This window comes from Rhopalosiphum maidis, chromosome 2 (genome assembly GCF_003676215.2).
Source record: "Rhopalosiphum maidis isolate BTI-1 chromosome 2, ASM367621v3, whole genome shotgun sequence".
Lineage (NCBI taxonomy): Eukaryota > Metazoa > Arthropoda > Insecta > Hemiptera > Aphididae > Rhopalosiphum > Rhopalosiphum maidis.
In genome coordinates this window covers 19,231,015-19,255,418 of record NC_040878.1, presented here as the reverse complement: position 1 = coordinate 19,255,418, position 24,404 = coordinate 19,231,015, and the positions used below count along the sequence as shown (strand labels likewise).

The 24,404-nt window shown below is 27.9% G+C and overlaps 4 protein-coding genes across 7 annotated transcripts; 3 read left to right on the top strand and 1 right to left on the bottom strand.

The window, feature by feature from the left end:
• Positions 1 to 1,031: 1,031 nt before the first annotated feature.
• On the top strand, positions 1,032 to 3,772 carry LOC113551611 (up-regulated during skeletal muscle growth protein 5-like). Its single transcript, XM_026953957.1, has 3 exons — positions 1,032 to 1,193; positions 1,349 to 1,442; positions 3,293 to 3,772. Exons 2-3 carry the CDS (start codon positions 1,350 to 1,352, stop codon positions 3,383 to 3,385), a joined length of 186 nt encoding a protein of 61 aa, XP_026809758.1. The 5' UTR covers positions 1,032 to 1,193; position 1,349; the 3' UTR covers positions 3,386 to 3,772.
• Positions 3,499 to 5,291, bottom strand: LOC113551610 (trafficking protein particle complex subunit 5). The gene is made up of 4 exons (XM_026953956.1): positions 4,936 to 5,291; positions 4,741 to 4,867; positions 4,363 to 4,545; positions 3,499 to 3,740 (listed from the first exon to the last, which is right to left on the bottom strand). Exons 1-4 carry the CDS (start codon positions 5,100 to 5,102, stop codon positions 3,642 to 3,644), a joined length of 576 nt encoding a protein of 191 aa, XP_026809757.1. The 5' UTR covers positions 5,103 to 5,291; the 3' UTR covers positions 3,499 to 3,641.
• Positions 5,292 to 5,567: 276 nt separating this feature from the next.
• LOC113553027 (DNA-directed RNA polymerase II subunit RPB7) lies at positions 5,568 to 9,670 on the top strand. The gene is made up of 7 exons (XM_026956138.1): positions 5,568 to 5,780; positions 5,846 to 5,955; positions 6,230 to 6,440; positions 6,682 to 6,747; positions 8,536 to 8,607; positions 9,447 to 9,480; positions 9,554 to 9,670. The coding sequence occupies exons 1-7, from the start codon at positions 5,769 to 5,771 to the stop codon at positions 9,565 to 9,567; spliced, it is 519 nt and encodes a 172-aa protein (XP_026811939.1). The 5' UTR covers positions 5,568 to 5,768; the 3' UTR covers positions 9,568 to 9,670.
• A 3,741-nt stretch (positions 9,671 to 13,411) lies between these two features.
• Positions 13,412 to 23,482, top strand: LOC113550984 (histone-lysine N-methyltransferase trithorax). 4 transcript variants are annotated; one of them, XM_026952964.1, is made up of 17 exons: positions 13,412 to 14,000; positions 14,294 to 14,422; positions 14,866 to 15,028; positions 15,091 to 15,273; positions 15,334 to 15,627; positions 15,698 to 15,967; positions 16,699 to 16,830; positions 17,015 to 17,072; positions 17,130 to 17,232; positions 17,315 to 17,521; positions 17,585 to 17,707; positions 18,172 to 18,294; positions 18,374 to 18,535; positions 18,607 to 18,719; positions 18,822 to 22,905; positions 22,968 to 23,114; positions 23,201 to 23,374. In XM_026952964.1, the coding sequence occupies exons 1-17, from the start codon at positions 13,839 to 13,841 to the stop codon at positions 23,372 to 23,374; spliced, it is 6,627 nt and encodes a 2,208-aa protein (XP_026808765.1). In that variant the 5' UTR covers positions 13,412 to 13,838. The 4 variants fall into 4 exon arrangements, with proteins under 4 accessions (XP_026808765.1, XP_026808764.1, XP_026808767.1 ...); XM_026952963.1 differs by having other exon boundaries at positions 13,413 to 14,000; positions 15,695 to 15,967; positions 23,201 to 23,482; XM_026952966.1 differs by having other exon boundaries at positions 13,413 to 14,000; positions 15,695 to 15,871; positions 16,723 to 16,830.
• Positions 23,483 to 24,404: the final 922 nt, after the last annotated feature.

Genomic DNA, 24,404 nt, shown 5'->3' with positions numbered 1-24,404 from the left:
TTTATTATGTAGATACGTATTTATATTTAATAATTTATTCATAATTAATTATAATAGTTATGTAATTGGTTTTAAAAGAAATAAGTAAGCAAAAAATAAAAAATATAGGATTAGAATAAGTATATAGCGGTTGTACCTTTTATAGGTGCTACTATAACTAGTAACTTCTATGCACTACTTAATTAATAATAATATATAACAAAAAATACAGAAAATGAAAAATAAATATTCCCGAATAACAGATCACATCTTCATGAAAAAAAATTCTAGTGCCTCGTGAAAACATTTGACCTGAGTCTTGCGGAACCTTTCACCTTGCCAGCACACATAAGCACAATTTGAGTTTTAAATTTGGAGGGGCTATTCTAATTTTCGTGTACCTATGTACTGTTTGTTTGCTCCCTTAGATATATAAAAGTGGAAGGGTATATATAAAAACTATTTTGGGAGGGCTACGATTGATTTTTTGGGGGGGGACTTAGCCCCCAAGCCGCTCTGAAATTGCGCTTATGCTAGCACAGTCATTTTTTTGTTAATAAAGATGTACAAACATACTGAAATAATAAATATACAAATTATTAATTATTATAAATGATTTATAGTTTTTCGATTATTAACCGATATATAAACCTTATTTCTTACGTGATCAAATTTTTAGTTTAATCTCTCATTCTCTCATTACAAAGAATACAAAGTAAAATTGACTTAAATAGATATAACTTATAAGTTATTTTATATATTCGATAAGTATAGCTATACTAAATATTGATTAAAAAAATAGGTTCACCCCTATAAAATCAGTTAAGGGATGCTCCTGACCTATAATCACAAATATTACTATGCTTTACTAAAAATTCAAAATTATATTTTTGCACGTATAAATTATATTATTATTTAAAAATGCGTACCTATTTAAATTTTAGAGTACTTGATGATTTAAACCAAGAATAAGTTGATAGCACTGTACGCATATGGTTGTCGTTTTTTTGTTAGTCCACCATTTTTTTCGGCTCTCGATCATCCCCTCCACAGACAATTCATTGACTGTATATTCGTTGTAATACTGATAAGAAAATTGACTGCCAATCTTCCGACTATAATACTCTGTACCCATCAGCTCTCGTGCTTGTTCGTCAATCAAATTTTGTAATTTTGATTTCTTGTTTGTACGGTTTTTTACTCCACTAAGAAAAGTAAGTATACTCCAATAGTTAATGCGGTTCGTCATATTTGCATGGCTCGACTATAAAATGGTCACTATACTCTCCCTCGTTATTAATTTTCCACACCCGAAATCCCAATGACTTGGTATTAAAAGACATGTTTTCGGGTCATTTGCCCATTTCAGAATGGCACACGAAGAAGGAGACCCGGCCGAAATCGCAAAGTTGACCGGTGTCGGAAAATACTTTAACACTCTTACGACCAAAGGACGGGTTAACGTGAGTGCAAATTAAATTAATTATAATTTAGTTTTTGTAAACAACTCAATGACAATTCAAGGTCATGGGTTGATCTTTCAAAAGAAATTCTATACTGCTATTTTGGTATAATAGATTCAACTGCATAATTAGGGTACACACATTTTAAGTAGTTATGAACTATGGTTGTAAGTTGTTGTAAGTTATTATAACTTAAAATCTTCACAAAGTATTAGTAAAATCATTTTTATTATGACAATGCTGTAATATCTTGAGTATTTTAAACTTCATTAAAAAATATATAAGTGTTTTTAAATATTAGAATGAATAAAATAAATAAATTGATTTTGAAGGTAGCTAATTTAACAGTAAATATATTTTGCATATTTTATATATTTCAACTAGAGTATACTTACTAAATTAAACTTTTTCACGGCAATGATAAATACTTGAAAATTGTTTGGCATTTTAACAAGTATGTTTTGATACAGTAAATAATTTACTTATACCTATAATTATTTTAAAATTATCTTTATTAAATAAATAAAAAAATCAGTGTATGATATATTAGTATAAAGGTAAAGAACAGAACTTTGACCATTAAGTAGTTTTATGGTTCATCTAAAAGTTAATGGTAGATCTACTCAAATACATTCCACTATAATGTAGTAAGAGTTATATTATTTTTGATTTGATAGCCTAAAACTTATAAAATTGAAAAATTAATAACCAATTAAAATAAACATTATAATATTAAATATAAAATACATAACAAACTGTAGGCTTTACAACATCATAATATACATATATATATAATATAATTATACAAAATTATTTTGTCATTAAATATAAATTAAAAACAATTTATAAAAACATAAATATTTGAAATATTGTGAAAGGTTATTCTCCTGCAAGAAAATTTATATCAATTAAAATTAATATAGCTGTGACGAATTAATAAACTTATGACTTCTTGTTATTGTTGATAAAGTAGATACAATAAATTATTTTCCCTACTTATGAAATTATTAATTGACTTTCTATATGTTTTGTATAGTTTCATGATTTAATGTATATATTTTACAAAAAATAATATACTTAACTAGTTAATTAATTAATTGTTGTTATCACAATTGCTTGCATATTATGATAAGATAGCCAAAGTTATAAATATAATAATTATAGTATATTTAAACTATGTTACTTTAATATTTTTCTTTTAATTGAGATTATCAGCTGTATTTACTTTATATGATATAAAAGAACTATGTTATTTATTTAGTATTATAATAACAAATTATTAAAAATTTAATATTTTATAAGAATGTTAGTTCATTAACTACATTTTCTAACAAAATTAATAATATTAGTAATAATGTATTCATTAAATGTAAGATATACAGTTTGAGTGAAAAATAAAGATAATTCATTAAACACAAGAGTAAACATAATACTTTATTTTTATTTTTATCATCATCATAATCTTAATTTTGGCTTATGTTGATTTTAAAAGTTTTTGTTAGTTGTTCACGTTTATTAGGTATCTGATAATTTTAATACACTTCCATTGATAGTACTATATAAAATGATATTATATAGTATTCTAGCCTTATATTTTACGTTTTCATGATTAGTGTTTGACAACAATAATTTTTCTTCTATATTTTTTTGATACAATTAAATTATAAGCTTTCAGATAAATTTAGATCATTTTTATACATTTCTTATGTGTTTCACATATACCTTTAATATAAAATAAATAATTATAAAGGTCATTTGCTTATTTTAAAATTGAGGCAATGTCTATAATGTACAACTTTACACATTTAAAATAATAAAAAGTAAACCAAGATTTTATATTTTTATTACAGATTGTATGTGCAACTTATGGAACCATCGCTGTTGGATATCTATTATACAAACTGCGCAGCCCAAAAGCAGAAAAACCAAGTTCTTCGTCTTGAATACAATTTTTAATTAATTTTAGAAATGCTTCTTAGATTTAGGATATATGTTTTGATTATTATTTAAGATTTATTTCATATAAAAAGAATTATAATTAAGGAATCATATTAAATAAAGATACCGCAATGTTCTTTATTTAGCGTGAATGTTTATATTGTATTCAGTTTACTATGGAAGAAAATATTTAATTTACAACAAATTTATATACATGGTACAGTTAACAACAAAACAAAAATCGATCTTTGTTTAATAATATTAACGTTCATCCATTTGTTTGTCTCTGGTTATAACATGATCTTCAAATTTTACCATGTAAGTAGTACCTTTGTGCCAATGTGCAGTAACTTTAGCATTCTATAAAATAATAAAATTCAATTTAAAAAACAGTTATTTGATAAAAATAACTAAAAATAGCGTATATTTCATACATATTGTTTACAAAAAAATTAATTTAAATATACAAAAATTGATAAATAAAAGAAGATAATTCTACATTGTATCTTTCTAAATCAGTATTTATAAGGTAAAATTACAAAATCTGCCATATGGTTGTATGGATCAAAGTAATCAACATAGTATAAACTTTAAAGTTAAAGAGTTAGTTTTCTCAATGATATTATTGAACTTCAGACAGAAATTGTACCAAAGAGAACTATTAAAGTAATAAAAAAATAAAAAAATTGATTTTACTATAATCTATGGTCAATCAGCAAGTTTATAAAGAAAAAAAATCAATCCAATGCACAAAAATTATACATCCTCAAAAAACAAAATATTTATGTGTGTAATATTGCTGAAGACAAAAATATTTTTATCTATTTATCAAAATTTTATGTACTTGTATGTAATTTAATATTTGGTGAATAAAATATAAATGTATAGTAACAAAAGATTAGCTAGCTGTTTAAATTGAATTAGCTATTTTTAATATTTCATCAAGCAGATGATGGTAACAATATAAATAATTGGTACTTACAAAACCCGATGAATTTAGTATTCCTTCTATTATGCCACCCACAAATACGGCACAATTCAAATTACCTTTATCTTTAGGAACGGATATGAATTTATTTACTAATGGCTCTTTTTCAATTATATAATAAGTGGAATCGTCATCATTTGAGTGTTCTAATTTGTCAGCTTCACGACCAAAGAAACTCTGAATTTCAATAATTACGTAATCTAATTGTTTTCAATAACAAACTGAAGCAATACATGAATTATAAAAATAGTATTGTATAGTGTTAATTGAAAAAAAATTATTTCAACCCGTTCCAACTAATTTTTATTAATGGCATGCTATTTTTAATTCAATTAAAAATTTAAATAAATGTTACAAATATAGCCATCATACTTTCCAGAAAGTGGATTTAATAAACAACAGCATATTCAATAGCTTTATCTCACGTTTGCTGTTTTTTTCACGTAGAAAATGTAAATCTATTAATTTCGTACCGACTTCTTGTCCTAAGTCAGACAACCTAAAAAAATGATATAATTACTCATAAATTAAATAAAACAATTTAAACTTAGGTCTTTAAGTACTTACCTCATTTGTAATTCATTTACTGTATGAGCCTTTCCTTGACAGTATTGTACCAGTTCAGAAAACATCAATGCAAAACAATTCATGTTAATTTCGCCTTTACCTTTGCTAATTGACTTATCAAGTATACTTGTTTTTTGCCTCATATTCGATATTTGAATTGTGTTCATTTTAAAAACGGTTCTGACAACTAATGTAATATAATAATTATTACAATTATTGTTACTTATACTTAGGTTCACTTTGTAAAGAATTATATTATAAAGTTTTGTGTAAAATGTAAATAATAACACGAAATTGATCGAACAAATGTTTAAAATTTAACCAAATACTATAATCATTTATAGTATTTGATATACTTTATATAGGCCCAAAAGTAAATAATTTGATAAATAAGATTAGCTTGTTGTATGATTTCAATTTTAATTAGGAATTCTCTAATATCATTAAAACATTTAAAACTAATAATTATGGTATACACTATACACTACTAATCATTGTTAAATATTTAGTTGTAAATCTATGATGTTGTAAATATGTAAATAAAACCAGATACATGGTTGAACCCATAGACCAAATTATTGGATAACATAGATGTTGATAAGCCATCAGACTGACGAAGATTGTTTACAGTTAACAGTGTTAACACAACGACTTATAAATTGTTTTAGACGGTTTACTCGTAGGTATTAGTATTTACAATATTATACTTAATCAGTCGGCGTTTGTTTTATAGTTCATACATAAATTGCGCTCATCTATATTTATTTTGTATACTAATTAATACCTATGATAGTTTCAAGCCAGAGTTGGACGTGTAAATAGCCCGCTGCAAAATGTTTTATCATGTAATTACCGAGAACACGTTGAACGAATACCGGTTGCATTTGTATATTTGTTATTTGTTATTTAGATCGCACTAGAACACGACGTACTGCTTCATCCTCGGTATTTTGGTCCACAGTTATTAGATACAGTAAAACAAAAGTTGTATCGCGAGGTTGAAGGCACATGTACAGGAAAGTGAGTAATTTTTAAACTGATATTTTATTATACTATCAAAAAAATAAAAACAAATATTTTAAACAATAACTTAAAATGTTCAAAAAATTATCATACATTGATGTTTCGCTAATCGTATATCATTTTTCAAATGTTGGACTGGATTTTTTGTACTAAAAACCAATAATATGTCTTATGTATAAAGGTTAAAACCAGGATATGGTGATGTTTATACCATAAAGGCAGTGAGTAAGGCAACATATATTTTTAATTTCATTGGTTCTTTACTTTAAAGGTATGGATTTGTAATTGCTGTAACCCATATTGATAATATTGGTTGTGGATTAATTTTGCCTGGTCAAGGATTTGTAGTATATACTGTGAAGTATAAAGCTATTGTTTTCCGGCCCTTTAAAGGTGAAGTTTTGGAAGCTGTAGTTACTCAATTAAACAAAGTAGGAATGTTTGCTGAAATCGGACCACTTTCCTGTTTTATATCTCATCATGTAAGTTATATAATATATATAATATATATATTTAAAAATAATTATTTGTTTCATACATATTTATGCTATATAACTGACTATATCTCAAAAGTTAAATAAAATAAAATTAAGATAATTTATGTATGTTATATTTATATTGTTATTATTATTATTATTTAATGATTATCATAAATATTAAATACCTATTTCTTTAAAATGTTTATAAAAAATGTAAAAACATACTTTTTTTTATTTGTTTTAGTCTATACCATCAGAGCTACAATTTTGTCCAAATACTTCACCTCCATGTTACAAATCAAAAGAAGAAGTAAGTAACAACACTTGATTTATATACAAACTAGAGATGTTCCGAGTGTACCCGGCAATTACTCGATGGCCGAGTACTTGATACCTTTTTTAAAACTTGGCTCTTATCCAGTACCCGTCAAAATACTAAATTTTTACCTGATCCTTACTCGATACCGACGTAATACCTACATTTTACTCGGTAGACTCTGTAGAAAGATTCGCTCACACAACAGTACGACACAACTAATTTTTGCAATACAATATTTTTCCTTATCGGAATAGCAAAGTGGCTGTTTATCGATAAATCTATTTTTAATTATTTCCTTATGAGATAATATGAATTTGGGAGAAATACGACTGCGAGCAAGCTATGTACATGTCAGAAATGACGGGTTAATAAATTATTAGATTCTAATTAGAATTAATAATTAATATTATAAATAATTTACATTTTGACTCGGTCAGTACTCGGTACCCGGCTTATAACAAATTATCTACCTGGAACATCTCTACTACATACTATTATATTAAAAAAACAATGAAAAATGCACATTTCATCTTATAAATAGTTGTGGAAAAATAAATTCATCATTGTAATTTTTACAATAACCACTAACCATTAATAGCGGCATACAATCTGATGATTATACTGTTCCATCAGATATTTGTTATAGTGGTCACTTATTGCCACTTCTATTAGATATTTTTATGAATAGTTTTCCTAAAATTTTGAGTTATTGCTTGTTTCTTGTATTTGCAGATGATATTAAGTTTTTTCTTACATAGTTAAATTGTTAATTGTGTGCATCAAGACTGTTTTGAGATTTGATAGCACCCCTAGGTTAATCACTGAATTTACGCAATCCTTCTTCCTACAGAAATTTGCATTTGACAGGTCACATATTTTGTATAGGTACAGTTATGCTATAAATACTTTCATACCTACCTATTTTACGAAAATATTATACACATATCAATTATAAGTATAATATAGAGATATTCCATGTATAATGAATGTCATTATTTCAGATGTTGTGCTCCAACAGCTTTAACATAAACTATTTATATACAATAAACATAGAGCAAGACTCTGCTGTAAAAAGTTGTTGAAATAAATATACATTTTTCAAATATTAAGTGAAAGAATTATTATATAACTTATTTTCAACCCTCTTAGAATTATGTGCCTGGTCTGCATCTTTGAGAAGATATCAACTCAATAACTTACATACAAATAATTTAGTCCAAGGGGGTAAGGGCTTGTACCCTCCCTGTACATTTTTTTTTAGTGCCACTGAGTTGGGCCATTCATTCATTATCCTACATATTATACAAATGTTATATTATGATTTATTCAAGACCTTGTAATCATAATAGCCTATTACTTTAATAGAGTTAATATAACTTCGTCTAAGAATGAGGTTATTGATTTGGATTTGATTTTTGGCAACAAGCAGTAACCTAGAAATAACCTTAAGTTTTTATTAAAAATTATTAATTTTTGGTATAGATGTTTTAATATTATTTTGTTTTGTCAATTTCTGTCCCTCGAAACATTCCATCTATCTGCTCCTATTAATCTCACATACTATTTAATTTTAGCTTCACTAAAATTATTTTTAACACATTTTAAAAAGGAATTAACTCATTTATATATCAATAATTAAATAAATAAGAGTTAAATCTACAAAAGAAATAATTAAAAATTCACCTTTTCTAATGGAAAAAAATTGTTGCTTATCAAATAATCATTTGGTTTTATTTTTCCTATAAAGTAAAATACAATATTATTTATTTATGTTCTCAGAATATAGCAATACAGCCGGAAGACACAATTAGATTAAAAATTGTTGGAACACGTGTTGATGCATCAGGAATAGTATGTATTTTAAAAATGTAAAAATTGTATAAAATATACAATATTTATTACTGTATTAATCAGGGGCGGCTTGCTATCAGAATACTAGGAGTAACTGCTCCTGCCCCGAAAATGGGAAAAAAAATTGTTTTAAGTTGAACAGATTTAATCATAATTCATAACAGAATATTTATTATTTAAGTAAAAAATGAGTGTATCTATATCATAAATTGATACTAAAAAATTTAATTTAAGAAGAACCTAAAAATATTATATTGGTCCTAGTAAATTTAGTTTGTGAGTGGGTGGGTGGGTTATTTTGAAACTTGTGTTTTAAGCTTTGAAGACTCAAGCCGCCACTGACTATAATACTGAATTTATTTGACCACATTACTTGTTTATTGCATTGAGTTTTAAATAACAATTTTGACCAGTTTTTCTAGTACAATAATTCCTTTATTACATTTTTAATTATTTCTAGTATTAGTATTCAAGCTAATTTTTTGTAAATAGTGGCAAGTCCCTTCAGTCGCACATAAAAATGTCTAGATATCTAAATTTTACAGTATTTTTTAAATTTTTTTTAAGATAGTGAATTGAATTGTATAATAAAACAGACTACATTATTTTATATTATTTCATTGAATTTTATTGATGAAAAATGTTTTAAAAAAAAAAAATTTAGTTCATACAAATCTAGACTTAGCTAAGTTATAGATCAATCTATAAAAAAATTATATTGTTTAGAAATGGATAGAAAGTCTTCTAATTTGGCTAATAAAATCCATTAAAAGTTAGTCATTTTTTTAGTAAAATATATTCAAATTTAATTGAAATATAAAACATTTTTTTTTTTACAGTTTGCTATTGGTACATTGATGGATGATTATTTAGGTTGGTATACATTTATTGCAAAAAATGGCACTTACAATAATATTATTATTTACAACAATTTTTATTATTTCAGGATTAATTCATTAAGACAAGGACACATCAAATTAATTTTTTTTATATTGTATAATGTACATAATAATGTATAAATAAAATAAAAAAGTAACATGAAATAAATTTTTTGTATATATAATTAGTTTCAAATGTTTATTAATTGACGAAGAATGGGTTTTCCTTCCTTTTAGAAAAATAAAAAAATTCTAGTTTATTAAATCTCTCAACAAATTTTGATTCATGAAAATATATATCCAATTTATTATCGTGTACAGATAAAAATTATGGTGATGGTTAGATCAATGTCTTCTAACCAGAAAAAAACATCTTATTTTTCTCACAGGCCACAAATAATGTTGAACTATAATAAAATAATAAGATTGTTTATAATAATTTTGACTTTTTGTCCAAATTTGCACTTGTAATGTCTTTAAAAAAAAATTATGCACATATATATATTAGATATTTTTGTTTTTATTTTGAACTGCTTACTACCTATGAAGAACTTTTTATTTAATTTTTAAATCTTAGCTATAAAAATTGTTCATTTAATAATTTTTCATGATTTTGACAGACTTTAAATGCTTATTAATATATAAATAATAAGTTAAGCCTCCATACTTTTAATTACCTGTAATAATAATTAATAGTTTATAAAGAACATTGTATTAAATTTTTATATCTGTATAGGTATGGTTACCAAATGAGAAGTAATAGCTAGTACCTTTAGACGAACATGACTTTATCTATTCCAACTTTACTGTATGTGAATAGTGGCATATTTACGGGGGGGGGAGGATTTGGGGGATAGATCCCCTCATTGGTCTTTTTTGATAGTATCATACATATATTACAGAAATACAGAATACAATTATTGAAAACGCTACATTTTATTATAATATTGAAATTTTAAGAATTTGGAAATATTATGGTTGATACTTGATGGCCGTAGTCAATACACGACTTACTGCTAAAGTGCTAAATATGTATATGATTGAAAAAAAATTGTATTGTAAATCGTAAAATTCCGTCAATGGTCATTATTGTCAATAACGATCCGGCTATTATTATGCTTTTAATAATAAGCGTCTGGTTGCTATTTCAAAACATATTGCAAGGCGAAGGTATTTATATATAAATAGATATTCTAAACAATAAGTTCTAATAATTAAATGGTATACAAATAATAAACAGACTTAAACACTAATTACGAGTTATTAGTTTATTATTTATTTTTATATTTATTATTGCATTAGTTAATTTTTAATCCAGCATAATAAATAATAATTCACTATTCATTATAATCGAACACTCGCGTTAGTGCTAGTGCCGAACTTCCACCTAGGCAAATTAGGCAGCTGCCTAGCGACCTTTAATCTTTACCTTCCCAGGATCCAGGCCCCGGCCAAGTACCAAAAAAAAGGGCCCTTCCTTAGTAGCTGTATTGAGACCCTTAAGTTCGGAGCACTGGCTGGTGCATTATTTTTTACTATTTTGATTTTTCGTTCTATACATTTATGTATATTTGTATATTTATCAATAAGCACTAGATAATACTATTGTATTCTTATGGTTTTCTTCATTTTATAAAAAAATAACAATGAATAATAAATCTTCAAAATACAAAAAAAAATAGTCTTATATATTTATGTGTAGATACTTGATAATAAGTATATAAATTTTCAACATTTTTGAGAAATGGTAATAATGGTAAGTGTACCCCCCCACCGTAGAGGAAATTATATGTTTGCCAACATAACCCCCCTCCCCCTTAGACAAAATCCTAAATAAGCCACTGTATAAGAAATATGACTAACAAAGGAATGACCAGCTTAATACTTATCAAGTGCTACTATTATCCAACGACCAACGTAGACTAATTATTACAAGTTGTATGGGGCCTGCTTAATATATGTATATATATATATATACATAAATCTATAATCATGTTTTTAATCGGGGCTCGACTGATAACTTTTTATTCACGCAGACGCGAGCCATATTTTTTCAACTTTTCATAGAGAGTCACTACTGGAACTGGATGACTGTGTGAAATGTATCGTACATGGTAAATATTTCATTGTATTAGTTCTATACATACAAGAAAAGATTAGAAACTCATAATCCTATGAATTTAATTCAATTTTATTTTTATTAAACTGAAATACAAAATCATGATTTTAAATACATATTGAGCAATATTTGATGCCTTGATGGGCACATTAGAAAATTAAAAGATAGTCATATCTTTCCTCATCACGGCATCACGACTGGTGTAGAATGGACTGAATGGTTATCTTCTATACCGTGTCCTAAATCCCAATGACAAAATTATTTGACCATCACTGTGGTACTACTATAGCGTACACATAATATACAAAGTATTATAAATAAGCCAATAAGCGGGATGGCCTGAATGTATAATAATAATACATAACCGCTTACGCTTTATAATTATATACAGTCGACGCTCGATAATCCTAAGTTGGCGAGATTTACAAAATTTCGAATTACCGAGAGTTTGAATTACTGAGTAGTTCAAATTATCATAAAAGCAACAAAAAACAATTTGAATTACTGACTTAAGAAAAAAAGTAATGTTTTTTTATTATTGTACGTGCATAATTATTAAATATTTCAACAAATTATGCTGTATTACAGTTATGTGTATTTATTGTTTTTAAAATGTAAATCAAACTAAATTACCTATTATAAAAGATTATAATTTTTTAAAAAAATCTGTAATTGATGTCTGCTTCAGTTAACTTACTAACTTAGTTTCAATTATTCAATAATATTTACTAGAGTGAATAATGCTTCAAAAACTTCGACATTGACTTCTGACTGGAGCAAAAAGTTACGTTTACTAATAAAAACTCCATTCGCCATTCGGCTAACGACGAGTAAAATACGATAAGAGACGATTAAGAAATAACGATAAAGTTCTTAAGATAATAATTCTATAATTATCGAAATTCGAAAATAGTAAGCTAATTTTCTACACGATTGTATAGTAAATTATTAATGAAAAGATTATAAGAAATAGATTCGGTGAATAAACTTTGAACTACCGAATACCGAGCGTTGAACGGACGAAACTTCGAATTGTCACGTGTTAGTGGACAGTTTTCACAACATTTAATTTAGAATTATCGAGTGTACTTAAATGAATGGTTTTTAATCGAATTACCGCAAGTTAATCAAAAACGAGCATTTACTTTGAATTACCAAACGTTTGAATTATTGAAAGTCGATCTGTATTACCTATTACCTAATATATGTAGTTAGTACTTAGTATTAAATATTAATCATATATCTCCAGATTGCAAGTTCAAAATTAAAAAACTAAAACAAACTATTTATTATACTCTTACTGACTTCGTACCACCATCGCTACAATCATGTATACTTAAGACATGACGTGGTTTCGGTGCTTCAACACCTGGCCAGTTGGAAATGGTATTTACCATTTGGGGTCTCTGACTGTGCCCGCTCGACGTCAGTGATAGAGTGGGGGTTCTCCCGTGGTAGTACAAAAGCCGTTTGTTGTGAGGGTAGGTCTGGTGCGACGAGGGATTTTCCCGCGTTCCGGTTGACGGGTGAGCGCGAAATAAGCGTCAACCAGTAGTACTCTTAGATTTACGAAAATGAACGTTTGAAATTTGAATACTTCCCCTTTAATGTTTCCACGACCGTTAATTACCCTACGATCCACAAGTGTGATTCCAATCAGCTTTGCGCGCGCAATCTCCCCCTCACTGTGCAAACCGAACCGCGCAAGACCGGCGCCACTTGCGCACGTGACGTCAAAACGCCGCCTATATGTCACGGCAGTGAGGCACTGTCATTTTTCGTTTTACCGCGCGCGCGCTTCGTGTGCCCGTGCCCTATTGCGATTGTACGGTACGTCGTGACCACGGGAGTGTGCGTGTGCGTTGTATAAATAAATACATAAATAATATTCATACTTTATAGTAATTAGCAACACCGTTTTCGTGCTAACGATTCGTTTTTTTCGATCCGTGTCCTCAGTCTTTCGCGAAGATCGATCGGGCGGGCTTGCTCTATGCAACCGTGCAACGGTGACGGCTCATGTAATGTTAAAATTACGCCCGCGATTTGAATAGCGAAAAAGCATTTTATCTGTTTATATTTTTTTTTCGCTTCGTTCGCTCATCGCGCACTGTTTCCATCGCCACGCAACCTGTTAAGAAAATATATACGCCAGGTCGATCCTCGGCACTGGCGTGACGCACGTCGCTTCGAGGCAGCTGTTTCCACCGGTGCGATAATAATGCCCCGATAATATGACCAAGTCCAGGTTTCTAGGCAAACCGCCAAAAGCGCGGTATCAGCGCAAGATGATCCAGGTCGGCGTGTCCGATTTCGTGGACGTCGAGGCCAAGAACGCCCGATTGATAGCCATTGCACTCAATGTATTTCGGACAACATTCGAAAAGGATGGAGAGGTAAGTAAAACAATGATAAATAATTTAAAAAAAATAATAGTACGGCATGATGACGGTAGAAAAAATTCCAAAGTAAAGTGCGGTACTCAAGTTTCGGGTCTATCGGTTTTTTAGTTGTTTTTGTAATATTTTTATCTGTGATGTACTCCCCACCCGTTCGTTATCACAATCGCGCTATATTCCTACTGATGGAGAAAGGATTTCGTATCTATTCCGGGATGATAACGCAATCGTTTATTATTATTATTACTATTATTGTAGTCGTTGTTTATCTCTTGTTTTATCGTGCACAGGAGCAACAGGAGTTCGCTGGGTTTAGCAATAGCGACTGCGAAGAAACTGCAAATAAGCTACGAGAGACTTGTGATCGAAATGTCGTGCCATACGACCAACGGAGCAAATACTACACTGACACTGTTATGGTAAGTGCCCATTTGTTTATAACTAAGATTTACCTAGCTAATAAATAGCTAGGTATCTTTACTTGAATATAATTTTCACTAAGTACTTATTCATAATGTACTTAGTATTATATTAAGTTTTTTAAACTTATTTTATTTTTTGTTTATGATAGTGTTTAAGCACTTTATACCAATACTAAAACATTAACTATTATAATTTTTCAAATTCTAGATTTATTTCAAATCTTTAGTTGACTTATTTTAATTTACTAAATATTGTTTATTGATCAATTGAATTATAATTTGTTTGTTAAATCAAATTATAATATTTTTATATTTTTTCATTGAATTAAAATTATTTATAAAGTTTATATTTTAACATTTGTTTTATTGCAAAGATATTAAGACAATATTTAGATGTCTTGCTTAAACTAAATAGAATGATTTAAATCTTTATGTTTTAGGTTCAACCTAGTATTATAAGTAAAATGGATTGTCCAAAAGTTAAAAAAGAAGAAAATTCAGTATGTGAACTTAATACTGCAAATAAAAACACCAGTATATCTCCAATTGTATCCTGTTTGGATGACAATCTTAACTATACTTTTGCGAAATCATGCAAAGGAGGTAATTATTTATTTCAACAGTTGATATTTTATTTTAAGTTGGTAATCTCTGAATTAATTTAGGTCCACTGAATATGAACCAAACCAGCGGTGAAGTACAATGTGGTGTTTGTGGTGTTATTCGTTTTTATAAATCAATTGCAAAGACAAAAAAATATGGAGCATACAGTTGTGATTCTTGCAGAAAGTTTATAGCTAAATCAATTGAAAATCAAAATTCTATCAACCGTTGTAATAATGATAGAGGTGAATTTATCTTTTATTTATTTTTAATGAATATGTTTTATTCAATTATATTTGATTTAGGCATAGGACAGTGTCGCATTCCAAATGGGCTTAAATCTCAAAATGGTGTGACAAGGATTGTGTCAACTGATTCTCGATGTAAAGCATGTTGGCTTCAAATGTGTCTGAAGCGATTCAAGTTACCAGAAACAACTGTTCAACGGCTATTAGACACACTTCCTAGAGAAATAGCCCCAGTTCTTATGTGGGTTTTGAAAAAACCTGATCCATGGACCATAAATATAGAAAATTGTCTTCAAAAAAAAATTATTCGAGAGTATAAACTTCACAAAGAGATCATTAGTGCCTTACGAGGTAAAAAAAATCTATAATATATGTTCTATATTAAATAATATTTCTATAAAATTGTTTCTTTTAAAAGAAGACAGTGATGAAAGCAATGAAGAGTTGTATAGTAGTGAAAATGACATTGATGAATATTCAGATAAGTCTGATTCAGATATAGAATACAATACTAAAAAAATATATAGTAAAAAGAAACCAAAGCTTGAAGAAAAATTAACCAATAATAAAATAAAGAGAAAAAAAATAAAAAAAGGTGAGGTTTGTAAAGATATCCAACCAAATTATAATAAACGAGTTGCATCAATTCGATCAATAAATACTGCAATACCCAACTTATTAGAAACTAAAGGTATGCTAAAAATTATTATTTAAGAGACTGTCTTAGGGGAATGATTATAGTCTGTCTTACTAACGCATAACATACCATTATTTAAGTTCATCAGTTTCAATTTTGTTTTTTTAGTTTAGATATTAGAGTGAATTGACCTATTATCAAACTCAATAGTAAGAACATTATCTGTATTTTATCATTAGCTTTAAATAAAAACATTATAAAAAGCCAACATAAAACCTAAATAATGTTTTTACCTTTAAGTTTAATAATAGGTCAATTCACTTTAATATTTAAGTTAACAACATAAAACTGGAACTGCTGAATCTAAATATTGGTAGGTTATGCATTAGTAATATAAAAACAACATGATGTATGAAATCTTCTTAACATGTTCAATGTCAACAATTATTCATAGTCATTTTATGTTAGTTGCTTTCAACTGTTGACGACCAGGTAGTAGTCATAGCGTATATATAATTAAATGTTATCTATAATAGTATGTGGGCGTCCAACAGTCATAATATTTGAACTGTAGTTAAGTAAATGTTTTTAAACTACAAAATACAATTAATTTATTGCCTTTTTGTGTGTATGAAATATAAATAGACCTAATAAGTATCTTATTATAAAATAATATAAATTTGGCCATGATTTAGTATGCTTAACTTATGAATTATATGCGGCATTGAATGTGTTAAGAAATTGAATGTAAATTGTAAACATATTATTTTCATATTTTAATAAAGAATTCAAATATTTTAATACAAAAGGACCCAGAATTAAACATGTGTGTCGTACTGCTGAATCAGTTCTGGGACAAACCCAAGCTACCTTTGGAAATGTTTTAGAAAACTCTCTAGATGTTGATGGTAACCAAAGTATGTATTTTGATACTTAATTTATATTAAATTAATTATGTAAATATTAAGTAGGTACAATAATTGTTGGTTATGTTAAAATATTTATATTTATGCACCTTGACTTATTTACATTTGTTAATTGTATGCATTTAATAGTATATTTGCATTGTAAAACTTAATAATTATGATTATTTATATTTAGTATTACCAGTGGACATAAATGCATCTCCGCATACTAGAAGTGATGAAAATATGACAAAGTAAAATTTAAACATAATGAATTTAAAATTATTTTATTAATTAATATTTAATTTTAGTTTTATGGAAGTCACCAATGTTATGGACTCATCTAGTAAATGCTCAAAAATGTCATTACCTGTTGATAATGAACAAGATTTTTATTTATCTATTCAACCAAATGTGATTAATCTCAAATTATTACTACTAATTATACATTTTTTAGTACAAAATTATTCCATACTTATGATTTTATCGTTTTTAGAGAACACTTCAAGATCTAATGATGCAAGATCATCTAAATGCTAACATAGATAACACTGAAGATGACAAAACGATTGATTTGAATTTCCGTGAAAGTTATGACCCAGATAGAATTGCTGAAAATGGATTTGCTATTGTGGGTACTGAACCATTATCAATACCTCGGCGAGCAGTATGTTTCTTATGTGGAAGTGCTGGAATAGAGAAAGTAAATGACCATACTATATTTTGGAAAAACAGTTGCACAATAATTCATCAAAACTAATTTTAGTTAATCCACTGCGTTTCCTGTTGTGAACCTTATCACAAGTTTTGTGTTGATGGTGTTGGTGTTGGAATTTCATCACATGAAAGTGAATGGTCAAAAATTAGTTGGACATGTCCAAAATGTAAGGTAAAGTAAAATCATCATGATTAATGATGGTACAAGCACTGTATACCGGTATATATCATATTTTTAAATTTAAAATATATAAAACTGAATACCAAAAATATAAGATATATTGATATAATCGAAAAATACTGAAACATTGAACATAATTTCTATATCAAAATTATATATTATACGTACTTAAGTACTCAGCATTAATATTCGTATGGAGTATATAAAAAAAAATAGTGCCAAAAAAATTTACCTATAATTTAAATTATTGATTCTTTTAATATTTATTTATATATATACACAAGGTTTTACTTTTTTGAATGACAACATAAAGTAACATTTCATATTCCAAAGCAGAATAATTTTCTGAATATTTTGATACATAGAAATCGAATTTAGTGCGAGTAGTTTATGAGTAATAATAATGTAAAATCAACTTTGCCGGTTTTGTTATTATTAATATTGGTTTTTTACAGATTTGTAAAGGTTGTCAAAGTAGAGGTAAAACACGACCAAAATTAACTTGTCAACGATGTAAGGATTCTTATCATGATCATTGTCTTGTTGACAAAATTGTTTATGATAGAAACAGGCCATGGGTAATATAGATATTACAAATATTTTTAATATTTTATTATTGTTATTTAGTTATATGTTTTCATTAAACACTTTTTGTAGGCTTGTCCACCTTGTAGAAAATGCAAAAGTTGCCATATACCTCAAGTTGATTATTTTGTTGGTAATTTAGCTCTGTGTGTTATGTGCTTTCAATTAAGACAACGTGGTAATTTTTGTCCACTATGTCAAAAATGTTACGAGACTGATGATTATGAAACAAAGGTAAGTTATACATGATTTAATGATTATTAATTTTAAATTATAATCAAAATAATAATTTTCTTTTATTGTAGATGATGGAATGTGCAGTTTGCAAACATTGGGTTCATTCTAAATGTGAAGGCTTATCAAATGAGAAATATGAAGTTTTGAGCACATTACCTGAAGTTGTCGAGTATGTTTGCAAGTAAGTTTTATAAAATATATTTTTAAATACTTAAAATTAATGTATAAATTATAAACATGAATTCTATTTTGTTATCATTTTAATGAAAAATTCTATTCTTAGGAATTGTACTACTGATAGCACTGTTCCATGGCGAGCTTATGTTGATGAAGCATTAAAGAGTGGTTTTATGACTGTTCTATTGATTCTAGGAAAAAATAAAAAAACATGTGATCTTATTAAATGGAGTCCTCAAAAACAATCACCTGGCTGTGTATGTAAAAAATTGATCATACCAAAATTCCCATCACTTGATGGACCTAGTGTTACAAATAAAACTACTGTTGAAATTCCTAAACAATGTGTTTGTCATGGATTGGAAGGATGGTCTAAAGGTACTCCAACACTAGTCACAATAAAACAGAAAGTTAATAACAACGAATATGAATCTCTTTGTCAATTTAATGATGATATGTTAAGTACCATTGATAAATTTGATGTGCCCGAACTTCGGTTAGAATATAAGAAAATTGTTACTGAAGTTTTTCCATGGTTCAGCTCTGATTTTGAAAAGAACTCTCCTCGTAAAAGTTCCTATTCATCAAGTACATTACCAATCATAAGTCCACCTAAGTTTATTCCAAAATTTTCATTTAATTTACTAAATTCTGATATAAAAGCTTTACATGATATTATCGGTAATGATGAAAATAATTATTATTTGACTCCAAAAATAGATGATACAAGAGTGTGCCAATTTTGCAAGAAATTGGGTGAAGGCATTCCAATGCGAGAAGGAAGACTTCTTTATTGTGGTGATAATATATGGGCCCATGCCAACTGTGCTTTATGGTCTTCTGAAGTTTTTGAAGAAATTGATGGATCGTTACAAAATGTTCAATTAGCTCTATCTAGAGGTAAACTTGTTCGATGTGTAGTTTGCAACGAAAAAGGTGCAAGTGTTGGATGTTGTTATCGCAATTGTGTGAAGACGTATCATTTTCAATGTGCTAGAAAAGTATTTTGTGTTTTTAATGAGAATAAAACTGTGTATTGTAATAACCATGCATCTGATACTCGCTGTAGTGTTAAAGACTTTACATTGGAAAGACTGATTTACATAGAACAAGAAGACATCAAACAAAAGCGTAAAGAAAGTTCAGAAATTCATATTTTAATTGGTTCATTGTATATTAGTTGTATAGGACATTTACATCCATTTCTTTCTGACAGTGTTGAATCTATTTTTCCTATTAATTTTAAAGCAAAACGATACTATTGGTCAACAAAAGAACCTTGGAAATTAATTCAGTACAATTGGACTACTAAGTTGGAAAATTATGTAGAAAAGTTAAAATTTGACAAACTTAACTACACTATCGACCATAATAAACAAGAAAATGAAATTGAGCTTACCAAAGACAAAGATTGTAAACAAGATTTAGATATTAATTTGTTTACGTCCATTCAGGTTGATAACTTACAAAAGTGTTATGAAGCTTTAAAAAGAAAATGTCCAATTGATTCTACTTTTCAAGCTAAACGTTGTAAAATGGATAGTAATATTGATTGTTTTGCTTATCCTAACCATGATACAGAATCTGAATTTGAATCAACAATTGATGAAACTTGTAGAATGGAAATATTTTCAAATAGTTATGGATTAAAACCAAAAGCAATTCCCCAATTTGATGGGTTGTATGATTCAAGTGACTGTGAATCAGAGTTTGAATTATATCAACTTGACAACTTGACTGATGTCATTGATGATTGCACAAATGACCAACCAGTAAAATGTAATAGATGTCACCGGACATATAGAACTAGTTTAAGCTATGAAAGGCATCTGGTAAATTGTAATTTTGACTATGATATAGATAGTGACAGTGAATCTAGTGATGACGACAAATGTGATAAGAAAATTGAAGATGATTGTTTACCACTTGTAGACGAAGTAGTTGTACGAGTGGAAGATCAAAATATTGTTCCTCAGCAAAATTTTATTCCTACCACTCAAATAGAACCTGAACAACAACAACAAGATGAACCACCTCATACTGTTATACTTCAGCCTATTCATACTTCATTTGTCCAACCTTCTGTGTCTGATGTTCAGTACATAACAATAAATAGTACTCCAACACAATCTGTCTTGCCATGTTTTCAATATCAAACTTCACCAACTGTTATAGTACAACCATCAGTTGTTGATCCTACTACAGTAGTTCTAAACAGCCCTCCATTAGACATGTATGTCTCTCAGAGTAATAATTTATTATTTAGTTCACAACCTATGATAGTTGGTTTGGATCAATATACCACTATGTCTTCAAATTATACGTTTACTCAATCGCCTCAAATTTACCAACCTACCAAACCCGTAGAACCAATTTCAAATCAATATTATATTATTAATACAGATCCAACAATTTCAAATGAGTGGTCATATAATATTACGTCTGAAATAAAAACTGAACGTAAAGTAGTGTGTACCCAACCCAAAGTCTATTCTAACCGTAAATTGCGATTAACTGAGTGTTATGATACCAAAGAAAATATACCTAATAGCTTAGTGCAATCTGTAGAAAATCAGGTGTATGGCGTTATGAATATCATGAGAAATGTAAATCCAGAACCATGGAAAAGACCAACTATGAAAACATATCCATCTAAAAGAATTGAAGAACAGAAAATTTCACCTAGAAGAATTGAAGAAAAGAAAATACTTCCAAAATGTGTTGAACCATCACATTTATTTAAAATATCAACTCCTGTTATGAATACAGTGAAGCCCATTTCAGTACAATCAGAATTTATAGAGTCCTCTTCAGTAAAATCGGGTTATTCATCACCATCTAATGCTGTGTCAAATGTTACACCATGCTCATTGAAATTAAATAGTGCTTTATCTTCACCTCTAAAAACTGAACTAAAACCTTTAGATTCATCAGTAAAAACCTTAAAAGTGTTACCTTCTCAAAATATAACAAATGAAACGAGTTACAGAAAATTAGAAAAAATAAACTCTTCATTTTTAAAAGGGGGAAATACTGAGTCTATAAATCAACAAAAATTAAATAATTCATCAATTCCTCAATTACAATTTAGTGAGCATATTTCTATAAGTTCAGAAAAGCCATTATTACTAGAAATAGAAAAACCATCTTATATGCAGCAGTCAGAAGAGCCACCACAATCACTTATACAAAATGTAGAAAAAAAATCAAATGTGTCTAAAGTAGAAACATATTCATCCACTTTAGTTACAGATATAAACATGCCATCCTTAAATTTAGATAAGCAATCAAGTACTTCAATGCTAGTTAAAAAAAATTTGAAAAATTACGAACGTATGGAAGTAAAAATACTATCACCTAGTCCTAGTCATTTTGGAAATGATAAATCACACTTAGAAAAAAATGTATGTTCCAACACTTGTGAAAGTATTTTGCCAAATGTCCATAATGTTACTGAAAATAAAATGAAAAAAGTTAGTTCATCAAATAAAGAAGTTACTTTAAGTATTCAAGAAAACTCATCGCAAATAAAAACACAAGCTGACCATCATATAACCTATCCAGGACGTCAATGGTCTTCATCTGCAGCAGAACGTGAACAGACAGTACCTCACCTCATGTTTGAAATGAGTTCTGCTGATGGTGTCTTCTGTAAAGATCGTTCACTTGTTGAAATTTGGTCTAAATTATTTGATGCTGTTCAGGTATCAAGGAATGAACGTAAAATGCCTCAATTATCATCAAGTAACCCATATGCAAGTGATATAACAGCAGCAATTCGATCTCTAGGCCTAAGCAATAATTTTTTAAAGTATCTTTTAGAACAACTTTCGGGTGCAAAAGAATTTGTTAAATACAAACCAGTATACCATAAAGGTGCTGATGTTGTTGGTTCCACTACAGAAAATAATTCAGGGTGTGCTCGTACAGGAATAGTAGTTAGAAAAAACAGATATGATATGTTTAGTTGGTTAGCTTCCAGGCACAGAAAACCTCCAAAGCTATTAGCGAATAATGAAGACTTTGGCGGTCGCCGTGCTAATTCCTTGCCCAATGAAATGAAATATAGAAATATGAATAAATTATTGACCAGCACTATTGGTGTATATAGATCAGATATTCATGGGCGTGGGTTGTTTTGTTTGAGGGACATTGAACAAGGAGAGTATGTCATTGAGTATACAGGCGAGGTGAGTGTTGGTTTTTTTTATATTTAAATTTATCATTTATCAATTATTTTTATCTCTTGCAGGTTATTCGATCAGAAGTAAGCGATGTGCGTGAAAGACTCTATAATAAAAAAGGGATCGACTGTTACATGTTCAGAATCGATCAGGATATTGTTGTAGATGCTACAATGAATGGAAACTCTTCTAGATTTATTAATCATTCGTGCGAAGTAAATATATTTCATACTAAATGTTATGTGTTTTATCTTAAGATATTAATACACTAATCAACTAATGAAATATTTTCATTTAACAGCCTAATTGTCATTCAAAAATTGAAACAATCCATGGTAAAAAACATATAATGATTTTGGCTAAAAGAAAACTACTGCAAGGCGAAGAACTTACATATGACTATAAATTCCCATTAGAAGATGACAAAATTACGTGCCATTGTCTTTCAAGAAAATGTCGTAAATATCTAAATTAACATTAGTTGTTTTAGTCTTCTGTGCCCTTTAAAATTATTTGCCATTAAATATATATATTTATTTTGAAGTACCTTATAGATCTAATTATATATTATGTTAAACGAACTTTTAGGCTATTTTTTTAAAATTTATTATTTTTTTCTATTTATAACTGTTTAATTTTGTTACCTTTAATGATAGATGAATATTTTTGTACTATAAATTAATTTTAATTTTTTACTGATTATTTGATGAAATTTGTGTAATTAATTTATACAATAATTGTACTTTCATATTAATGAAATATCTACATCACAATTTTTCATCACCTGTAAATTATTATAATCACATACAATTGAAAACATGCAAGTTAAGCTAAGAGTCAAGAAAATAAATATACCTAGAAATATCTTCATTTACAATACAACAAAATAGCTCATATAATGATTATTTAATTATTAATACAATTAACAAGTAATTAATAATAATTGTTATTCTAACAATAATTTTTATATTATGAATTTATTTTCTTGTATTTAAATGTTATAAAATTAATTATGTAAATTTATGTTATAAATGTATGTCATGTTATTTTAATGTATGTATTTTAAAACTACCTCATAATTTTATTTTTATACAAAATTGAAAATTAATCTAAGAAAAATTATTTTTTACCTCTTCCATCACTTTTAAGTAGTATTTACATGTGATAATAAAGTTATAAATCAAATTTATGACACTCTTGACTTATTTTAATTTCAGCTTATAAATAACATCTAAGAGATCATTTTTAATCTGATATGAATTAAAATTATTATTGAAGTTTATAAGTTAATGTTTTTTTTAAATATTTATTTTTAGTTGTCCATATTAAAGAATTGTTTAGTTAACAGTTTAATATATTCAAGTACTTATATTTAGTATATGAGGTCATTCTAATTTGTTGAACTGGTATCAGTGTAGAAAAACAGTACGAATGGAGTAAAATAAAGGTCCCCTATGATACCCCAACACAACTCACCAGATACCAAGTTTAAAGTTATTACGTTA

What these genes read in the sequence shown, in the direction of transcription:
- LOC113551611 (XM_026953957.1), top strand. Translation starts at nt 1,350, where the DNA reads ATGGCACACGAAGAAGGAGACCCGGCCGAAATCGCAAAGTTGACCGGT. An exon ending in CGACCAAAGGACGGGTTAAC is followed by an intron (nt 1,443 to 3,292) that starts GTGAGTGCAAAT and finishes TTTTTATTACAG; the next exon opens with ATTGTATGTGCAACTTATGG.
- LOC113551610 (XM_026953956.1), bottom strand. Translation starts at nt 5,102, where the DNA reads ATGAACACAATTCAAATATCGAATATGAGGCAAAAAACAAGTATACTT. An exon ending in GTAAATGAATTACAAATGAG is followed by an intron (nt 4,868 to 4,935) that starts GTAAGTACTTAA and finishes TCATTTTTTTAG; the next exon opens with GTTGTCTGACTTAGGACAAG. An exon ending in TTAAATCCACTTTCTGGAAA is followed by an intron (nt 4,546 to 4,740) that starts GTATGATGGCTA and finishes ATTGAAATTCAG; the next exon opens with AGTTTCTTTGGTCGTGAAGC.
- LOC113553027 (XM_026956138.1), top strand. An exon ending in GAAGGCACATGTACAGGAAA is followed by an intron (nt 5,956 to 6,229) that starts GTGAGTAATTTT and finishes TTTACTTTAAAG; the next exon opens with GTATGGATTTGTAATTGCTG. An exon ending in GTTACAAATCAAAAGAAGAA is followed by an intron (nt 6,748 to 8,535) that starts GTAAGTAACAAC and finishes TTATGTTCTCAG; the next exon opens with AATATAGCAATACAGCCGGA.
- LOC113550984 (XM_026952963.1), top strand. Translation starts at nt 13,839, where the DNA reads ATGACCAAGTCCAGGTTTCTAGGCAAACCGCCAAAAGCGCGGTATCAG. An exon ending in CCGTTGTAATAATGATAGAG is followed by an intron (nt 15,274 to 15,333) that starts GTGAATTTATCT and finishes TATTTGATTTAG; the next exon opens with GCATAGGACAGTGTCGCATT. An exon ending in ATGATAGAAACAGGCCATGG is followed by an intron (nt 18,295 to 18,373) that starts GTAATATAGATA and finishes CACTTTTTGTAG; the next exon opens with GCTTGTCCACCTTGTAGAAA.